Below are 20,066 nucleotides of genomic sequence, written 5' to 3' on the forward strand. Positions count from 1 at the left end.
GCGTTTTTAAGGCTGACTTATAGCCTTGGATAGTCTAGATAGTCTTACATTATAAATCACACCATTTAACTTTATGTGCGACTCCCTATGATGCCACCTACTGGCCAACCACTGTAAAATCAAATCAAATCAAATTTTATTTGTATAGCACATTTCAGCAGCAAGGCATTTCAAATGCAAAATGTCACTACACCCACATAATCTAGAAATGCCGAGAATATATTGCTACCAAAATAAAATTGATAGTTGCTCCAGTTTTAAATTCTGATTTTATATTGGGAGGTGAGGGCTTGGCATTTGTACAACTTTTTTTCTTTGTTTTACTGTGACTATTTTTATATTTATATTTTTATCAGTAGCTAGCTCTGCTTTCAAATTGTTTTTGTGGGTCAATTTGTGGTTTTCCATGTAATATGGCATATTAATCTTGACTTTTTGTAAGGCTGAAGTACAGTTTGCTAAAAAAAATAAAAACATTACATTGTACAGCAAGTGCCACCGATAAAAGGACTGTTGTCAAACAATCACTTAATTACCAAAATCAGACTTAATTGTGAACTTTGTGATCTTCATCACAAAATACCTGGCTGCAGGAATAAAATTGTGCAACAAATCCACAACACACAATCCTTTATTCAGTGTAAATAGTTTATTTTATATCTTGAAAATCTCATATCACATATTCTTAAAAAAAAGGGTTATTTAGAACTGAGACCTGTCTGCAATACATTTGTAGTGAGAGGAGAAAATGCCAGTACTACCCAGTTGGAAGCATCTAATTAAACACAGTGAAGCTGAGAGAAAAACAAGCAGAATATCACTGTCTTTAACAGGACGCAGCATCGCTCTGTCAGTTCATTACAGGCCAACTAATAGTTTTAATGGTTAGTGTGGCCATTCAGCTGAAATGTGTTAATGTTTTTATATCAAAGCATTTAGCAGTGATGCACCTGCGACCCAAACAAACGTAACGATCCTGTGCCTTCTATGCAACAGTGAAATATTCTGATTAAAACATACTATTGTGGATTTATGCCCGCATTTGGCTTATTTAAATACACAAAAACTGAAAAAAAACAACTATAAGTTAAAATAACATTCAAAGTTGTATAGCACAAGGCAAAGAATACTTGTTTTAACAATATGTACATTATTAACTATCTGACAAAGTAAGTAAAAAAAAAAAAGAAATTGTAGAAAAATATCTGTACAGGAAACGTTTGTGTGGTCGTGCCTTTAATGACACACAATATGAAAAGCTTCAATGGTTTTGTTTCAGTGGTTAAATACTATACATTAAAATACAGTAAAGTGAGAAGACAGTAGCAACTTATTGTTCAATTGTATCAAGTTTTACTAAAGCCATTGTGTGGGGTAGTTTAAGAACATCGTAGGAAATGAGTAATGTTGCTTTATAGGCTTGTGTAGTTCTCTTAAGTTGTTCCCAAAACCACAGAAAAGGCTGTTGATTTAAAAATAAAGCAAATATTTAAATTGAAGTTAAAGTAGGAACGCTTTTCAGTTAAAAACTACAAAATCTGATTATTTTTCATTGAATATACCAGCAAATATGCAGTGTCTTGCAAAAGTGTTTGCATCCCAATTCTGACACGTTATTAGGACTTTAAACGATAGATCAACACAAATTAGTGCTCAATTGTGAAATTGAAAAAAAAAAAGAACTAAGCATTATTTTTAGATTTTAAATATTCATATATATTAAATATAAATATATATCCGGAAGGCCAGTAACGTCGTTGGAGTGGACCTGGACTCTCTGTCAGTGGTGTCAGAAAGAAGGATCCTGTACAAGATGCAGGTCATCTTGGACAACGAGTCTCATCCACTCCATGACGTGCTGACCGGATACAGGAGCACCTTGAGTCAGAGACTCATTTTGCCAAAGTGCATCACAGAAAGTCATTTCTGCCTGTTGCCATCAGGCTTTACAATGCCCAAGTCTGTGCTAATTGATTACAATTTTTTTCTGCGCTCATTTATAGGTTGTTTAATATATTGCATGTGATTGCTTGCTATTTATTTATTTATATTTTGTCATTTTTTACTATTCACCCCTTATTATTCACTCTTAGGTATATCGTTCAACAAATAAGCAATTTCCGCTTGGGGATCAATAAAATATATTCCATTCTATAAAAATTGTGATGGAAAACCAAAGCCCTGAACTCTAGCCACAGTCTGAAACATGGCATTGGCAGAATTATTATGTGGGATGGTTTTCTTAAGCAGGGACCATCTAAAAATTGACATGTTACACTGCTTGAGACATACTTCAAAAGACTTGCTGCTAAAGTGGGCTCTATAAAGAATTTGCCTGGGGCAAATGAAAACAAATACATGCCACACTTTTGAGATTTTTACGTCAAATTGTTTCTAAAACCACGCTTCGGTGTCCTTCAGATATACACCACTTTGTGTTGATCCATAACATAAATTCCAAATAAAAACAAAAAGTTTAAGCAGTACGAATACTTTTGCCAGGCGCTGTAGAAAGTATGTAGATGTCTGCAATAAATACAGTTCACATTAGAGTGGTCTTTTTTTTCCAACATATTTTTTCTTTTTTTTTTAAAACATATTTTAGTAAAAATATAGTCTTAAATACATTTTGCTCACTTTCCTCATGCCAGCTCACCCCGATTTATTAAAAGAAGAATGAGATGATTAAAAAAGGTTTGTGGGGAATGAATGAGAGCACTGGAATGTGTCAAAAGTTAAGAAACAGAGGAAAAACTTGGAAAAACAGGGCAAACACTTCCAGGACATTCTAAGGTAGCTTTTCCAGGATAACCATTTCACATGGCCCTTAAGGCCACAGCATGTCTAGTTTTATATCTCATCAACATTAAAGCCAACTCAAGTTGTATTGCTTATGGGTACCAGGGGACTGGGGGTATAATTAAAACATTCACACAGAAGACAAAAAAGATCACAAAACAAAAAGGTTCAGGCACTTGGCTTGATTTCTACGCTAAATTCGGTCCCAAACACATCTCAGTCCTTCATTGTTTGATATTAGCGCATATATAGTCCTCGTTATTTGCTACAAACACCCGATATCCTTTGTTCTGCATCGGACTTTCCTTCCCACCATCCATCCACGTTCCTCTCCTCCCATCCTCTCCTGCACGTCCTCTGTTTCCCCTCGTCACATGACCACTTCTCCATTGTTCACCGGCCGCAGGTTCTGATCGTCGTAGCGCCTTCTGACGCTCCTCCGCACGGCGTCCGCTCGCCTGTAAGGCTGATTCCTCAAATCTGGCAGAAGCGGGGAAGGGACGGGATAGGAGAGCTTTAAGTCAGGGGATCATGTCAATGTTTGGATCTTTCATGAGCCCACATGTTCAGGAGTGCTGGTAGCCTAACTTTTCAAAGCAGCGTGAGATCTAAGCACACAGAATAAAACAAGTCTGGCCGAGATGGGTTTTCAATAAAGCTCTGCATGAATCCAGAAACTTTTCATACATCTTGTGAATCCAAGATGCATATATTTTTAATAAAAGATTGAAGAAACAACTAAAGAAAGCAAGACTTCTTATATTCAGGCTAAACAGATGGAAAAGAGGAACCTAAACAAACAAAAAATATGAAGCAGGAAGGGAGGTAATAAAGAAATGCTTGCCAGGTTCGGGACACATCCACCACTACAGGGGTGCTACTGGAGGACTTCCTTACCCTCAAGTAGACATTTGGAAATTTAGTAATATTATTCTTCTTTAGTTCTGGATGAAGAAAAGACAAAATGAAGGTTAAAAATAAAAGGAAGACGTGGGCTGACTGGTGCATGTCAGCTCGACATGTTCGCTTTGGCTTTGCAAACTGCTGGAGCAAGGCAGAGAGGCTGCAGGAGGAGAGGCTCAGAGAGGACAGAGCTGGAGGATGTTAACTGGTTCAACTGCACAGGATGATGGAAGCTCGTTTCATTTCTGTTACTAGACCCAAACTGCTTTAGCAAAGTGGCTACCAGCGTATAAGGAGACAAGCCCATTTCAAACTTCCAGTTAGGAGCGACTGTAAACAACAAAGAATGGTTCCAAACATACAGGCCAGTTGTTGTTATATTCAGCAGAACCAGCACCAAAAACCAACCAAAGCATGCACGCAGCCAAGCATACACTCACTAACAGCGTTATGCAGCACAGAACATGGTTCCAGGAGAGTTAGTGCACACAGTTTTACCAAGACAGCATGCAGAATATACAGCGTCTTACAAAAGTCTTTCCATCCAAATGTATATCAACATTTTCTCATTACAACCACAAACTTTATTATATTGGGATTTTTTGCAATAAGCTAACAAAAAGTAGTGAAGTGGAACCCACAATGCAAATCCTGTTAGTAGTTCACCACAAGCCATTTAGCATAAAAAAGAAAACAAACATCTAGAAGACACTGCCTTGGTCAGAAATGACAAAAAAGTAACTATTTAGCCAATTTGCAAAGACTAAGCTTGTTGCAATAAGGAAATAATGAATGAATCATATGTTAATTAAAATGATCACAATCATTTTCATTATGATAACTAATAATTTTTTGAAGGGGAATTTTGTTTACAGAGATATCATAATTTTATTTATGGTCTCCGTTGTGTGTAGAATTGATTTCTGTTTTATTTATCGTTTCTGGTTGTGTTGGATCTTGGATATTTAAAACATCTTCCAGTTCCAGGATTAAGCGTTCTTTACAAAACTAAAGTTAATTGGTCTGTGAGAGGACAAACTTGCATTATTATGCTACTATCAATATTCCACTTAAAAATGGTCTCAAAACAATATTATCATAAATCGTAAGGAATTATTGGGACAATTTGTCATCCAGCTAAATTTTTGCATCTCAACAGGCTTAGCCAAGACAGCAAAACTCACAATCCTACTGGTGGAACATGGAGGTGCCAGCCTCAATGTGAGGATAATTTTCCTCATAGTGCCCTCGACTATCCTGGTGTGTCCAAGTTGCCTGGACAACAGTTTTTTGTTTGGGGAGCCATTACAAGATCAGCACGTATGGCTAGCCGCTGTCACGGGCAGCTAGCCATACGCTGCCTATACAGGTTTCCTATATAGGCCGCTTCTTCTTCTTATGGTACTCCTCCTCCTCTGACTCTGATGCCTTTGACAATAAATAGCATATTTCATATTGTTAAGGACAATATGCAGGGTTATTTTTCCATACCAACCAAAATGTTATATTTATGTCACATGACCAGAGCACTGCCTTCCATATTTTTGCCATGTTCTTGGCTGTAGCCCATTTCTTATGGGTTGCTTTCAATAATTTCTTTGTTCCTAATCTTCAACAAAAGAAAAATGTGTGAATAGCATAACTGGAGTCTTTTTAGGGTTAGAGTATAGAGGACTGAATATATATGCACACCACACATTTCAGGCTTTACTTATAAAGAAAAAATAAAAGTAAATCTGTTATTTTTATTCCACTTCAAAATTGTATTCTACTTAGTGCAAGTCTATCCCATAAAATCCCCCCAGAGTACAACTCAAGTTTGTGGTTGTAATGTAAAAAAGTACACTTAAATGAAATGAATTAAAATACTTTTGCAAGGCACAGTAAGAGCACAGAAACTTCCTGACTGAAGAGTGAGCCGTCAGGAGCAAGCGCATGCTAACTACAAGAGCAAGAGTGCATTGTGGGAAAGCAGCAAGGTTAAAGCAAACAGCATGCAACAAACTGTATAAACAGTGGTGATGACATGTGATAAATTAACACACACAATGATTTTATCATTAAAACATTGGAACACACAAACAAGCAAGTGATAATGCCACAGGCACTTATACGTCATAATATTAGTCATACCCGAGGTGTACATATATGAATACTGTATGTAGTACTGAATATGACAAACTGAGCCGCAACATGCAGGCCATGTTAGATGGATGGCCACCAGATGGCAGCACACAGCCTGACCTGAGTGATGCTAACTGAGGGGAAAAGTTCACTCCTTGGGATGCTGATCTTTCTGTGACATTATGGTCTGCTGTGGTGGGTAAAATGATGATGAAAAATACTGACGTCACGTTTCATGCAGGTGGGCCGAGAAAACCAGTTCCCAAAACACACCGTCATGCTTAAGAAATAAGAAAATCTACACAACACACACTCAATCTTCGGTGAGCGTGTGTGTGTGTGTGTGTGTGTGTGTGTCCCTGGGAAACCACAGTGACCACAGTGTAGGAGTGTAAACGGTTAAGAGGGGGTCGGTAGGAGTGAAGAGGCATGCAAGGAGGGGAAGAACATAAAGAAGAAACGTTTTGTTCCAGCAACCTTTAAGAAGAGACAGAGATCTACAAGCTTTAGTAATGGTACTCCTCATTGAGAGCGGGCTCGCAGAAGAACCGAGACCCGCGCTTGGCTGTGCGGGCGGTAAAGGGCACGGTCTTCAGCACTGCATTGAGACGACAGGGAGAATAGCCAGGACACAAATCAGGACAAACACGGCATGAGAAAAGCAGGTCTTCTCTACTGGGTTTAGCAACGGTTAGCACTAAGCAAGAACCCAGCTACAGCAACAGGAACCCTGGAGAAACGAGTTTGGAAGCCAACTCTACAACCTTATTTTTGTTTTGCCAATTATCTTAAACCTCACAGATTATAAAACAACATATTAGAGACTCAAACCGAGTAATTAGTATTATTTAAAGATGCAATCTTGTGCAAAAGTAGGCAAATTTTGTTGTAATTTTTTAATGTGATCTTGTTTAACAGTTCTCCAGACCTGATGAATATTTAAAGTTCTCAGAGTTTGGCTGTTTTTCCCTGTTTTTAAACTTGTTTTTAGTTCAGTAACTAACCATTTCCGTTTGCACTGAGCCAGTTCTGGTTCTGCTGGAGATTTCTTCCTGCTAAGGGGAAGTTTTTTTTTTCTTCCCTTTATGCTGTTGCTACAACCTCATTATGAGCGATTGCTGCATAATCAACAATGTAACTGTCCAATATTATATGGCAATAGGAGTGAATTCTGCAAATCAATGACTTGATGCAATTTGGTGGGTTCCCTTAAATAGGAAACTTAAAATTTGAATAATGAACTGAACTCGACTGCACTGTCTGATAACATTAAATTGGGAAGTATCTAAATTACTTTACTTTCTGTTCCTTGTAGAATGCCTTGGGACAATATTTGTTGTGAATTAGAACTGAATAGATAAACTGAAGGGAACTGAATCAATGTTTGTAAAAAAAATAAATAAATACTACGCTAATTTTACAAACGTACATAAAAGTGGCTTTTTTCTTATTCAAATGCTGCATTTTTTAGCCCAGTTGGGAGTATCTTCTGTTGTCCCTTGGCAGAATGATGTCCTGGGCAACAACCAGATCCAAAATCTGCCAGTGGTCCAAGGCAAAACCCTTAAAGGACCATTAGAAAGCCTGGAGATATATTGATCAGGATCACATTAAAGAATCACAAGCTCTAACCCCTTGAATCAAGATGCATTGAAATTTGGGATTGCTGTTTAAAACTTCTGCACATTGCTGTGAAATCACTAAATGGGCACAAGAATACACTAAAAAAACAGAACATTGTGAAAGTTTAACCTGTAAATGTAAATGGACATTCTGACAATGTTTTCACTGAAAACATTTCCCACTGAAACGGCTGAAGCAAAGTTTTACTTTGAAAAGTGAAATGTGTTCCCATGTGTGGTCCATTAGGTGTTTTAGCTATTCATTTATTTTGATACTTTTTGTATAAAAACATTTCCACACAGACTAGTTTAGCATATTTATTCTATAAAAATCTAATCTGTTCTAATATGAATGCAGAAAATAGAACTGCACTTAACCAATTCCTCTTTAGAGAAGAAAAATAGTTAAACTAAACTGTTGGAAAATAAAAAAAAAAAACATTTCAATGTCTTCATTTTTATCCATGATTTTTGTTTCTTTTTGTCAACATGCTTACATTTAGAAATTAAGTGACAAACTGTGATAAGTAAATGATTTTTGGAAAAGCCTAATAGCTCATACGTTGCAATAGTACTTTAAACTGCCAAATTTGTTAAAAGGCCTTGTTATATAAATGCATTGCATTTAAAAACAAAGTAATATATAAAAAAACATTTTTAAAACATGTGTTCTTTGTTCATATCCTTGCAGTATTTTTTCTTCCCATCTTCAACTGAAGTGGAATTGCGTCATAGATCGTCTTAACCTGAATCCATTTTGGTTTTCAAATAATGTCATTGTGTTCATTTTGCTGATTTATTCTTATTAGATGCTCTGATCTGAGATGTTGTGACAGATCTATTTTGTAGAACGCTGATCTGCCAGTTTTAGATACATAAAATTTCTCTTGAAAACTAAAATGGGATTCAGTATACTTTTGGTTTCCTTTCCTAAATAAAAATTATTTTCTCAAAACAAAAGGCACACAGTTAAAGGACTGTCACTCTCTGCATGCTTGAAACTCTATAATGGCAACAAAAATGCTTCAAGTTATGGGACAGAAAAAAAGAATTGGTCAACTCCAATCTCTGGCTGACTGATTGATGCATCTCTAGTTATTAGAAAAGACATTTATCATTAATAGGAGACAAATTAGATGCAAAAGTGCTGTTTGCTCCCTTTGAAATATAATAAGGAAGCAATTTAAAGCAGCAAATAATTGTACTTCAACCTTCACCACAGGAAGTTTAATGTCTCCTTGTTATGAAAGTCAAATAAAATTATTTTCTCGTTTTGACTGACATTCAGAGATGGTCATACCCTCATCCTGCATACGCACAGTACAGATGGTGTTATAAAGCAAAGGTGAAGAAGTTAAGATAAGTCATTATTATCAGGCACCTTTCAGTCGAGAAGCACTGAATCAGCTGCCTCATTTGGCCACAAGCTGAAATTCAAAAAGAGCTGAGTTGTGTTAGTTGGCTTAGAAATCCTTGGTTTCAAGCTGACGTGACCCTTCATGCAGAGTATTAAACATGTGTGATTGACTGCAGACTGTAGCCTGGATCTGGTGATGTTACCCGTGATGATGTCCTCGATGGCGCCATCTTTGCCCTCGTAGACGTGACGGCTGTCCTTCACCTGCTTCCTCCTGAGCTCCTGGATCAGCTCCTGCTGCTGCCGCTTGCTTTTATGGGAGGGAGACTGTGGGAACATGCACACAACAAGGTTTACCACCAACAAGCTTCTTCTCCCACATCACATCCCTTCATCATGCAAGTTAATTGAACAGTCACTGATCCTGACTGATGTTCGTCAGCAGGGAGTCTTGCTGTTGAAGCTAAATACCGTGCCCAGCAGGCGGCATGCGCTCGACTAATCCTCCAGACGGGAATCTGGAGGAAGTGGAGCTGGATTCCCTTCTGGTCATTGTGATCCTCAGGGGAGGGAGCAAAGGAGTTCAGAGAAAGATTAACTCACCTTCTGGTCTTCCTCCATCATAGCCTCCTGTTCTAGAAGTTTCTCCATCAAGAGCTGTTCCTGCCGCTTTTTCTGTTCATTGTCCTCCTCCGCTTGCTGAAGAGCCACCGATTTATTTTTATAAAAAAATAAATAAAAACATAATTATTTTTTTTAAATTACAAATTTACATCTTACCCTAAGTATTTTTGATTTAATCAGTATGGGAAGACCATTAACACAGCATTTCTAAGAGCTTTTTGTTTCGTCCAGTATTCTAGTGATCTGTAGAAATGAGCATTTTCTAAATTAAATTAATTTTAAACTCTCCAGGGGGCGCAATTGACCTTTTCTCAAATGCTGTACATTTTTATTTGCAAAATTGTTCAAGCTCAAATCAACCATATGTTTTTTTGTTATTTTTTGAAGAGTTTCAAGTTTTGCAAAAGTATTCATTCGAAACAGCTCTTCTTGAAACTTCAACAAAACTTTATCTCTGACAGGTTTGCCATATTTTTTGTCTTCATGATCTTCTTTGTTGACTAAAATGTTTTTTTTCCCACCAAGAAACACCTCAGTATTCACAGAACTGCTAGCATTTGTACTGACATTAATTAACAAACTGCTGAACTCCGTTTACTAATTGACTTCTGGAGGCGATTAGTTGCACTGGATTTCTTTTTCAGTTATCAGAATAAATGGGTTGAACAGAAATGCACACATTTTTAGATTTTATTGGTGAAAACCATGTATCCCCTTTTCTTCACCACACAAATTTGTTTTCAACCAACTCACCCTGTAGGCTTTCACAAATCGCACAAACACTGGGAAGAAAACAGACGGAGGCGTTGTCTTGGAGTTCTCTCCGAAGAACTTCACAGCCTCATCAAAGGCGTCCTTTTTTTGAAGATAGGGAAACGAAATGCAGCTTCAGTGATTAAATATTTTGACAATCGCTGAGAGAAAGGTTTTTCTCCGTTATTCAGTGTTACCTGTGCAATTTTGGCATCATCCTGCAACTTTTTCAGCTTGCTCTCGTTGTGTGTGATGAAGTCTTTCAGCATGGTGTTGTGACCGTGCATGCTGTACTCTCTTCTGGTCAGCTCTATGCCTCTCTGCAGCTCCTTAACGTCCAGCAGGACATTCTCCAGCGACACTGTGAGCACATGGGGAACATTACGCCAGAGGTTCGCATAAAACATGGAAATGTTTGATTAATAGATAAAAGGTTATGCCCACCTGCTGCTGCCTTTTCAACATAGTGCAACTCATTGTGGAACAGAGACACTTGTGGGTATTTCTCTTTGACCACGTTGGCGATGTAGTGTAGCAAGGTCATTTTCCGGTCAGTTGACTTGGTATCAAGAAGCTGAGGGGGGAAAAAAAATAGAAATATTATGATTTAAGAAAAGAAAAAGTGAGTGTAACTTTAACCGTCTTTAAAACCAGCTTACCAAATCTAAACTCTGCAGCTTAAATCCATACACTGCTCCTCTTTTGCTGCTGTTCATGTAGTTTCCAAGTGCCAAAATAATCTGCAGTAGAGGCAAACAGGGATCACAAACTAAATCCTATATGTGCAGAACAGCATACTCTGCTAACACAAAATATCTCCAGTTACCTCTAAAATCTTCTTTAACTTCTGAGATGACTTGATGGACACAGACGCTGCAATGACGGCATGAAGTTGCTGCCGACAAGCAAAGTTTGACATCAATTTCACGATTCAGCAACAAAAGACAAATATCGAGTGTGAGACTCTCTTAATCACCGGCGTGAGCATCTGCACGCTTTCGCTGAAGTTTCCGATGAAGGCCATGATGGTCATCTTCTGCATGAGCCGCTCAATCTTGCTGAACTGCATCATGAAGCGGTCCTCGTCAGTCAGGCTCTCCAGAGGCTTGCGCTCCTTCTCGAACTGTCGCAGGATTTTGACCTCGTTCTCGGTGGGCTGGAAGCGCATCAAGCACTCCACAAAATCTACCGGCAGAGTCCGCAGGTCGAATCTAAAAGAGATACGGGGGATGGAGATGAGGAACACGCCTAACAGAGGCACGAGGTAAAGAATGGGGTTTCCATTTGGTAAAATCTAACACTACACATCTACACTTTAATCTAGACATTTTGTTTTACATCTGATTTCCAACTGTTAGTTGTAGCTTACTATTTATATTTTCTACTTTACATCTCTGAGTTGAATTTGTTATCTTGTAATGATGCTATTTCTTTTTGCTCATTTTTATTTTAATCTTAAAATGACCTACATTTGCAAAAAATATATATTTTGTCTGATTACATCACATTCACAAGATAAAGCAGATGTTATGATGGAAAAGTTGGAGTTGAAAAAATGTCAAAATGTCAAGAGTGATTTCTGTACCCAAGTAGCCTTTTTTTGTTACCAAATATATATTTACTCTACTATAAGAACGACTACTTTTTACTTGCGTTAGAAATATATTGAAGTCATTTTGAACTGAATGATGAATTAACTGTGAAAATCCAAACATTTATCTTCATTCCAAATTTCCTTTTTTCCATACTTCTTTTGAAAGAAGAATGGATTTTTAAAGACTGCACATGAACCCTTTTATATGCTTTGTTATTTCACTAATACTGCTTCTAAAGCAGATAAATGTAAAATAAACAAACACAAGCAAATGTTGGAGGCTTACAGCTGAATGGCCTTGCAGATCTCCTCGGTCGTCTTGCCCACTTTCCTCAGTGTGATAGCCAGGTTCTTTGCCCTGTTGGAGTCCAGCAGGGCCACCTTGTTGGGTCCCTTGTGAGTGACCTTCTGCTTGTTCATGGTGAGGTCAATGGAAGGGCCCTGAGCTTTAGTCTTAAACATCTCCTCAAACTCATCAACATTCAGGTCCTAAAAGACACCAAAGATGTTATTTTTTTTATTAGGATAGGAAGCAGGTCGAAATAGAGACCCTGTTCTGAGTGCGGGCCTTTACCTCGAGTATCCTCTCGTCATCGATCTCGTTGAAGACGGTCCCGTTGATCTGATTTGGTTTCAGGGCTACCCAGTTGAAGACAGGCATGCGGAACTTTGTCTTGATGGGTTTCTTGATCTTAACAGCTAAATGACACAAAGAGAAATTAAAAATATGCCCTGATCAACTATAAGGGTCCATAAGAACATAGCCACACACATGCAGGAGAAGGGGGATCTGTAACAAGAAACATCTGATTTCTGAAAACATTCATTTTGAACACTTCAAATGTTTTAGCAGAGAACACAGATGTCCATCAATTAAAACAGGATGGTTTCCTTCTTCTCTTTATTTAAGCTAAGCCTCCTGCCTCCTGGCAGAGGAACAAGGCCAAAGGCTATATCTGTTCACTAAATTGTGCATATGGTCCAGGATTACTCGCCAGGCCTGGGGTCAAACTATTTGTTGTGCAGATTAAAGCTATTTGTAGCGACAAGAGCTGCTCCATTGAAGCTGAACGTTGAGGCGGCGTCCTGCATCGGCGTACCGACAAGGTGTCAGCAGCAACGCAGTGAAAGATAAAGCCATCATGGGAAAGGCAAACAGCATTCCGGCTGCACACGATTTCTATCAACTTAACCATCTCCGTGCCACAGCAGCTCAATGAGTATCTGCATGCAACAAACTTGTTTTAAAGATTGTGACACGTCATTCATACAAAATGTCAGACGGTCAAAGCACTACAGTCAAGAGTGAAGCTAAACCATTCACAAGTTCTGAATGTGGCATTTTGTTTTTTAAAAGGGTACAGCGGATCTTTCAGGCATTTACACTCACTGTTTACAGTCAGGAGTATCTAACATTTTTCTCAGGTGCATCAGCACAAAAGTTGCTGCTACATTTAACGTAGCAGTTTTACAGGTTCGCTTTGTGATTTTGTGTTTAATCACTGTCCATTAAGACAATATTAACTTGTAAATCATTAATTAACAATCTAGAAAACAAAGTTCTTTATTTGAAGCGGAATTGTAACAGAGGTATCTTGTAAAACTGTCAAGTGTGCTGCTGAGCTGAAATTTTAATTCAGCTCACCAATATAAAAATAGATGCATGAAAGCATGAAAAAAAGATATTCTAAACACCTTCCAAACATCTCAAACTGAACATTTCACTATGAGCTCTATCAGCATTTCAGTTGGAAATGTACTGTACTGGAGCCAATCACAAATGAACTATTACCAGACATGGCCTTCCTAAACATTTCCCAGTAAATGCATTCCATTTTGTTATCAGTTTTCAAACTGGTCAAGTCACTGTCTGCAAAATCTATACACTTTTGTCTTAATCTTATGCCATCTTCAGACTTTACATAACCTTGAGGTTGATGGCTCCATGTCACAGCACTGGAAATGAGTTTCTGACGGCTCAGAACTCAACTACTCTATATTTTCTCTGCTCATCCTGCTACATCCACTGAGTTTATCTGCGACTGGTTGAACTGGCGCACTGAACTGAAATATGGTTGCACTCTAGAGCCCTACATCATGATGTAAAGCACCTTGTGAAGATGCCCATATGTTATGTTGTTACAACCACAAACTATTAGTATTTCATTGAGCACCTGGAAGGAAATTCAAGCATTTTTTCAGTTTTTTGTCTTCTCAAACAAAAATCTATGTGAGCTATGCATTTGTCTACAACACTTCAGAGTCGGTACTTTGTACAACCACCTCTTGCTGAAATTACAGCTAAATGTAATTTCAGCAGGGGTGTCTCTACCTGCCTGATACCACATTTAAAACCAATGTGAAACCACCACAGGGGAAAATACATGTATGACATGGTTAAAGGTGTGGGGGGGAAACACGACATTGAACTCGACAGCAAGAACCTACAGAAAAGCTTGATGGGTCCCTCTGGTTGGCGGGGAAAGAAAACAATTCAGAGACAGGTCAGCATAACGGCCAGGAACAGTGACAATGTTTACATGAGCAGATACTACAGACACCACAGGTGAGAGCATCATTAATCTAAGGCAAGAGTTTTCAACTCATAGGTTTCAGTTTTCACAGAGCAACAAAGTCTACTTACTCATACCCATATATATGTAGCAGCAACAAGACACCCACATGTACATACAGATCTTACAGGTTTGTCTGCATACTGAGTTCATTCAAAGTGTTATCTTAGCACATCTAAAGCTGTGAATGTGGGATGCAGCAGTTAAAAAAAACAAATAAAAATCTTAAAAGAAATGAGACATCTAACTCAAGACTTAACAGTTCAGAGAGGGGGTAACTTAGGAGACAAAATGTTTTAATGTTTTAATTGAATCTTTAATTTAAAAGTCCAACAAAGCTCATAAATCTTAAATTCCTGTTAATTTAATTAAAAAATGTTTTTGCTATATTGATAAGAAATAGCAATAACATGATCAATGTAACGCATTGGTCGTGTTCATGTCTTCATACATTAGAAATTTTCAGGAGATTAATGAAAACCACAGGATTAATTAACCTCACCTGCCAATCCTGAATTCATGATCACAGTGGGCGTCCCACATCCGGGAAGCGGGGGCGCCATAGGTGGAGGTGGAGGAGGCAGAGGGGCAGAAATCTCTGATGGGAGCCCGGGGGGCGGCGGTGGCGGGGGAGGTGGTGGCGGTGGAGGTGGGGCAGCTGCAGCGGGAATTTCCATCGATGGTCCATTTGGCACTGGGAGAGACAACGACAGATTAATATGAACCATTTGTTTTCCTCAAACATTTTTAAGGACGCAACATGTCCTTAAATCTTGAATGTTCTAAACCATTTTTATTCATTTGGGTTTTCAATATTTGAGGCACGCAGCTGATCTGATTATAAACCTACATTGCCCGTTCACTGGCGGCGGAGGAGGTGGAGCAGGTACAGAAGACATGCCTCCTGCAACTCCTGCATTGTTCTGACAGGCAGCCATCCCATTTGCCCCCACCATGGCACCCGGCAGACCCTCCACACCGGGCAGCAAAGAAGGCAAGATTGAGATGTCTCCATCTCCCTTCTTCTGGATCCGAATGGTTCCCTGCTTTTCCAGCTCGTGGATCTTCTTCTCCAGCTTACTCTGGCGCTGGATGGCCTCATCCTTCTCCTTAAGCATCAGCCTCAGCGAGTGAATCTGAGAGGTGGAGTCTTTGTAGACTTCCTGCATGGGAAAAGAAGAGCTAGAGATGTTAGGAAGTAAAGCTGGCTACAGTGTGCTATTTAAAAGAGAGACATTGTAATCTGATGCAGCTGTGAAAAAGCATAAAACGTATGCGTCATGTTCTTTCCATTTTTTTGTGTTGGCCTACTAAAATAAAAGTAGGTTTTGGTTGTAACCTAGGGCTATCAATCCTTTTGCAGGGAAATGTAACAGTGGATGCACCATATTTTCAACAAGTAATGAAGATTTAAGTAAAAAAATATTTGGAGTAAGAACTGACTTTGATGGCTTCAAGTTCCTTGTTTCTCGTCATCAGCTGTTTTTCCAGGTCCACAATCTTGGCCATAGCTTCATTCTCCATGTCCTGGAGCTTCTCTGTCATCTATGAGAGTGAAAGGGGTCAAAGGTCACAGATGAACATGTTGCAGAGACAATCTCTAACTCTAAAAAGGTCATGGAGGGCAGCGATGTAACGCATTGATCGTGTTCATGTCTTCATAAGTTAGAAATTTTCAGGAGATTAATGTTTTGCAGATACATCAGTTTGCTATGACAGAAAACATTATAATGAGCATTTAACCTTTTCCAGTAGAGGGGAAAATCAGATCATGCAGCAAATTTATGCAATATGTCAGAGCATTAATTCAAGATTCACTGTGTCGTTCAGTATCGACTCAAAGACGGTGCTGAACAACATTACATTGCACAAATTCACATAGGAGCATATAAAAATGTCAGTGCAACTTACAAAAGAAGCATATGTAATAAATAAATAAATGAATAAATAAATGTTGATTTTTTTTAATGTCATAAAACAACTCTTGTGGGTTCTCACATGCGACATGTTCTCCTCCAGCTCCTCCACTCGCTCCAGGGCAGCATTTTTGGTCTCTGCATCCTCAAGCAGCGCTCCAACATCAAACACGTTATCCAAGTAGGCCTGGATCTGAACCTGGAGCTTATCGCTCTCTGTATGCTTCAGTTTCTGTTAAACAGACACAAAATAGTGATTAAAGTCCACTTTCTTTCCCAAGGACTGCACCCATCTCACGTATGCAGGTTTGTAAAGAAACTTTGTTTTCTTTTTTTTGTCACATAAGACAAATCAAAAAAATTTTAGTTTTTTTTTTTTTTTTGTTTGTTTGTTTTTTGTTGTTTTGATCCATAGTTGAGAAAAAGGGGCAGATATTATAAGATTATTTTCTTCTTTCTGCTACCTTTCATTTCATTTTTAAATTATTTTATTTTTTTTTCTTTGTATTAAATTTTTTTTTTTTTTTTTTTTTTTTTTTTATTTGTATTGAATGAAATGAATAAAGATTTAAAAAAGAAAAAAAAAAAAAAAAAAAAAAAAAAGAAACAGAAAAGCAGTTATTGGCTTTTAGAGTTCTCTGTAAATCTCAACTCACATCCAAGTAGTCGTCCAAGCCCAGCTTGGTGAAGTCGTACTGTAGGTGAACTCTAAAGTTCATGTCCTCCACTGAGTGAACAACAATGTTGATGAACTGCATACATGCAACCTGAAGAACGTAAAGAGACAAGCAGAAGAGTCAGTTAAACAACATTTGTTATTAGCAGAGATAAGCTAAAATTTCATACATATAATGCTGCACAATTTGATTTATGGTCATTATTCTGATTTCCAGTAGACGATTCTGACAGTATTATAAAGCTGAGTAAAAGTAGCACACATGGTATTACACTTTGAAGACAAGTATGCCTAATATAATCTAATTGATGTAAATAAGAAAGCTACTACCATTCACATATTTGGACAAATTTGGTTGTGGTCTGTTAAATATGTATAAGATTCTGAAAATAAATTCACACTTTATAACAGATACTGACTCTCCATGGAAAAAAAAGATTGTACTTTGCAGTTGAAAACATTTTTTTGGCACTTAGTGTTCTCCTACAACATTGCATGGGACAAGACGATACATTATCATGTCTACAGATCTACTGACAAATCATTTCTCTTTCAGATTCTTGCTGCTTTTTATTGCAAAAAGTCCATGAACTCCAACAAGTTTGGATGCAAATATTCCATCCTATGATGCCGAAGTGGAAAAGGTACACAGTACGATAATTATGTCAATAAGAGAGATGTCAATCAATCAAAGATAAATAAATATAAACTATGTGCAGCTTCCTGTTCTGTCATCATTTATGTTAGTCAATCCTGACGCAACAACAAGTTCTACCAGATGTAGCGTTTCTGTAAGCGATGGAGACAAACTTGCTAGGCATCTGGCAGACAGACACAACATTGACTGGTTTTCACTTCATCAGGCTGGACTCTTACAAATACAGACAGCTAAATATTTATCTCAAAATTGGAAAGAAAGGTTGTTTATTCAATGTTTATTCAAAAGTTTAGTCTAACAAGAGGGTATCTGCAGTGCTGTTCGAAATGTTTAAATAGGTGTAGGTGTGAACACTTTTTTATTTTAATTCAGTCACTATCTGTTCTCCTTGTTGCTTTTTGTGGGCCCGTCTCATCCACTAAATGATTCAGCCAGTGGATCTTACATTTATTTTATTTTTCTTAAGAAAATAAAATAAATAATCACATTACCGGTATCAAAGTTTTAAATAGTTCCTTTTTAAAACTGCAGTCTAAAACGGGGCTTACAGGAGAGTCATTTTAACCCAAGCAGATGGCCAAGTAATATAATTGAAATCTATTTCCAGTAATTACGTTCAAAAAGTGAAATTTGTCCATAGTGAAATATTTCAAGATTTTATTTCTCCTAACATGATGTTCTCCAGCAGAAAATCCCTGACATCCTCCATAAGGAATGTAAACCACAAAAAGCCATTGCTAGAGAAGCTGTTTGGTCACAGAGTGCTGTATCAAATCATATTAATGGAAAGTTGAGTGGAAGGAAAAAATATCATTGAAAAAGGTGTACAACAAAGATAACTGCAGCTTTGAGAGGGTGGTGAAGCAAGTTCTTTCAAGAAGTTGGTGGAGATTCTTAAGGTAAGAATCTTGGTTAAAGTTTCAAGAGCAATCACACACACTCACACACACAGAGACATATCCATGACATTGGATTCACTAGGTGGTTTAAAATAAAAGTTAATTCATCATATTTAAATGCTATTATATTTCTATTTATGGTTATCTCATACTTATGCATCTGTATAATAAAGAGTTCATTTGAATTCACCATGAAGTCAATGTTGTTGTCTTCATTCTTGAAGTACTCCATAAGCTTCTCAAACCGCTGCGACTCCACACATACCTGCAACACAAAAAAAGGGTATAAAATTATTATTTATTATAAACTATTATGAAACCATAATCATAAAATTAACACAAAAAAAGAGTAAAAAGTAAGAAGACTCAAGATTTCAGCAGCTGCTGCATCATATGAACCACCAGTATAGGTGAAAAATGCCTTTAAAACAGTCTGATGATAAATTCTACTCAGCCTTCAAAGTGATTACTGTCTATCTAAATTATTCATATATGCCTGTTTTAATCCTATTTACAGCAGACACTGTACACCTTTTGCAAACTTTATCCCAGAAATACAGTGTTTTTGTGGCAAAAAGCCTATTTAAAATAGAACTTGACATCTAGAAAGATGTAAAAATGGGGTAGAGTGATGTTTGGCTGATCAGCAAGGTCACTGGGAGGGTAGAGAGGCAGACTGGGAGAGAGTATAATAAAGAATTCAGTAGAAATAGGAAGCGTGGTTATTTAAAAACCTCAAGCTTCTGCCTTCAGCCAGTTCTTTGTAGCAGCAAATCATCTCCAGTAAAGTAAAGCTAACAGTGCTGCCTAATTATGAAAAAAAAATCTCCCAAAATCTGTGACCCTGCTGATGGGTTTCACACCATCAGAAACATTTCTCAGCCTCCGTCTCATTAGGTGAGCTCTTCTCTCCCACTAATGCCACCGTCGCTGAAAGCGCCACACTCAATATTTAATTCAGAGGTGTAAATATTACATCAACTGTGCTCGCTCTATGCTCGTAAGATGTTTGCTACAAAATGAGACTGTGGTTAGCCGCTAGTTCTCTCCCTGGCAGCCAGGATACCTCCCTCCTGACAGCCACAGGTCAGGAAGGCTATCTTGAACATCTGTCGCTGTGCTTTTCTGAGCTTTGGTGTGCCTGACGAATCTTGTTAACACGCACGGAGCGGTTTTGTCTGATGGGTGTGTGTGGGTTATCCTGTGCTACACAGACAAACCGGTATCTCTGAACCCTTTGAAGCAATGCCGAGGGGGAATCTGCCGGAGAAACATTCCTCCAGGGCCAAGAGATTGTTTGAAACGACACAGTTGGAATGTAAAGACTTAAGGGTTTCCCTAAAGAACCCCAGTTTACCATTCTCTAAGCTGGTCATACCTCCTTGAAGTTGTCAAAGGCAGAGAGAATAATTTCATGGCCTCCTCTCACTAGACAAACTGCCGCCAGGAGCTCCAACACCAGAGCTTTGGTTCTGTAAACCACAGAGAAAGTTATGGCATGAGAGGTTAGTAAATGGCATTTGCCAGCAAATATAGAGAAGCAAATATAAACTTAAAGTGTAAAGTCA

The 20,066-nt window shown here is 38.1% G+C and overlaps 1 protein-coding gene across 5 annotated transcripts in view; it reads right to left on the reverse strand.

The window, feature by feature from the left end:
• Nucleotides 1–630: 630 nt before the first annotated feature.
• Nucleotides 631–20,066, reverse strand: part of fmnl2a (formin-like 2a) — a 61,496-nt gene continuing 42,060 nt past the window's right edge. Inside the window, exons 9-27 of one of the 5 annotated variants that reach the window (XM_028024457.1) lie at nt 19,877–19,970; nt 18,689–18,763; nt 16,922–17,032; nt 16,348–16,497; nt 15,793–15,894; nt 15,200–15,512; nt 14,852–15,043; nt 12,351–12,475; nt 12,063–12,265; nt 11,159–11,393; nt 11,009–11,077; nt 10,842–10,922; nt 10,627–10,756; nt 10,380–10,543; nt 10,183–10,284; nt 9,409–9,504; nt 9,009–9,132; nt 3,644–3,743; nt 3,192–3,279 (exon numbers count right to left, since the gene is read on the reverse strand). In XM_028024457.1, the coding sequence (XP_027880258.1) occupies nt 3,279; nt 3,644–3,743; nt 9,009–9,132; nt 9,409–9,504; nt 10,183–10,284; nt 10,380–10,543; nt 10,627–10,756; nt 10,842–10,922; nt 11,009–11,077; nt 11,159–11,393; nt 12,063–12,265; nt 12,351–12,475; nt 14,852–15,043; nt 15,200–15,512; nt 15,793–15,894; nt 16,348–16,497; nt 16,922–17,032; nt 18,689–18,763; nt 19,877–19,970 (2,467 nt within the window). In that variant the 3' untranslated portion in view covers nt 3,192–3,278. Of the gene's footprint in view, nt 6,425–9,008; nt 9,133–9,408; nt 9,505–10,182; nt 10,285–10,379; nt 10,544–10,626; nt 10,757–10,841; nt 10,923–11,008; nt 11,078–11,158; nt 11,394–12,062; nt 12,266–12,350; nt 12,476–14,851; nt 15,044–15,199; nt 15,513–15,792; nt 15,895–16,347; nt 16,498–16,921; nt 17,033–18,688; nt 18,764–19,876; nt 19,971–20,066 lie in introns of all 5 variants that reach the window. The other 4 variants (XM_028024460.1, XM_028024456.1, XM_028024455.1 and 1 more) reach the window with 4 other exon arrangements.

This window comes from Xiphophorus couchianus, chromosome 7, assembly GCF_001444195.1.
Source record: "Xiphophorus couchianus chromosome 7, X_couchianus-1.0, whole genome shotgun sequence".
NCBI lineage: Eukaryota > Metazoa > Chordata > Actinopteri > Cyprinodontiformes > Poeciliidae > Xiphophorus > Xiphophorus couchianus.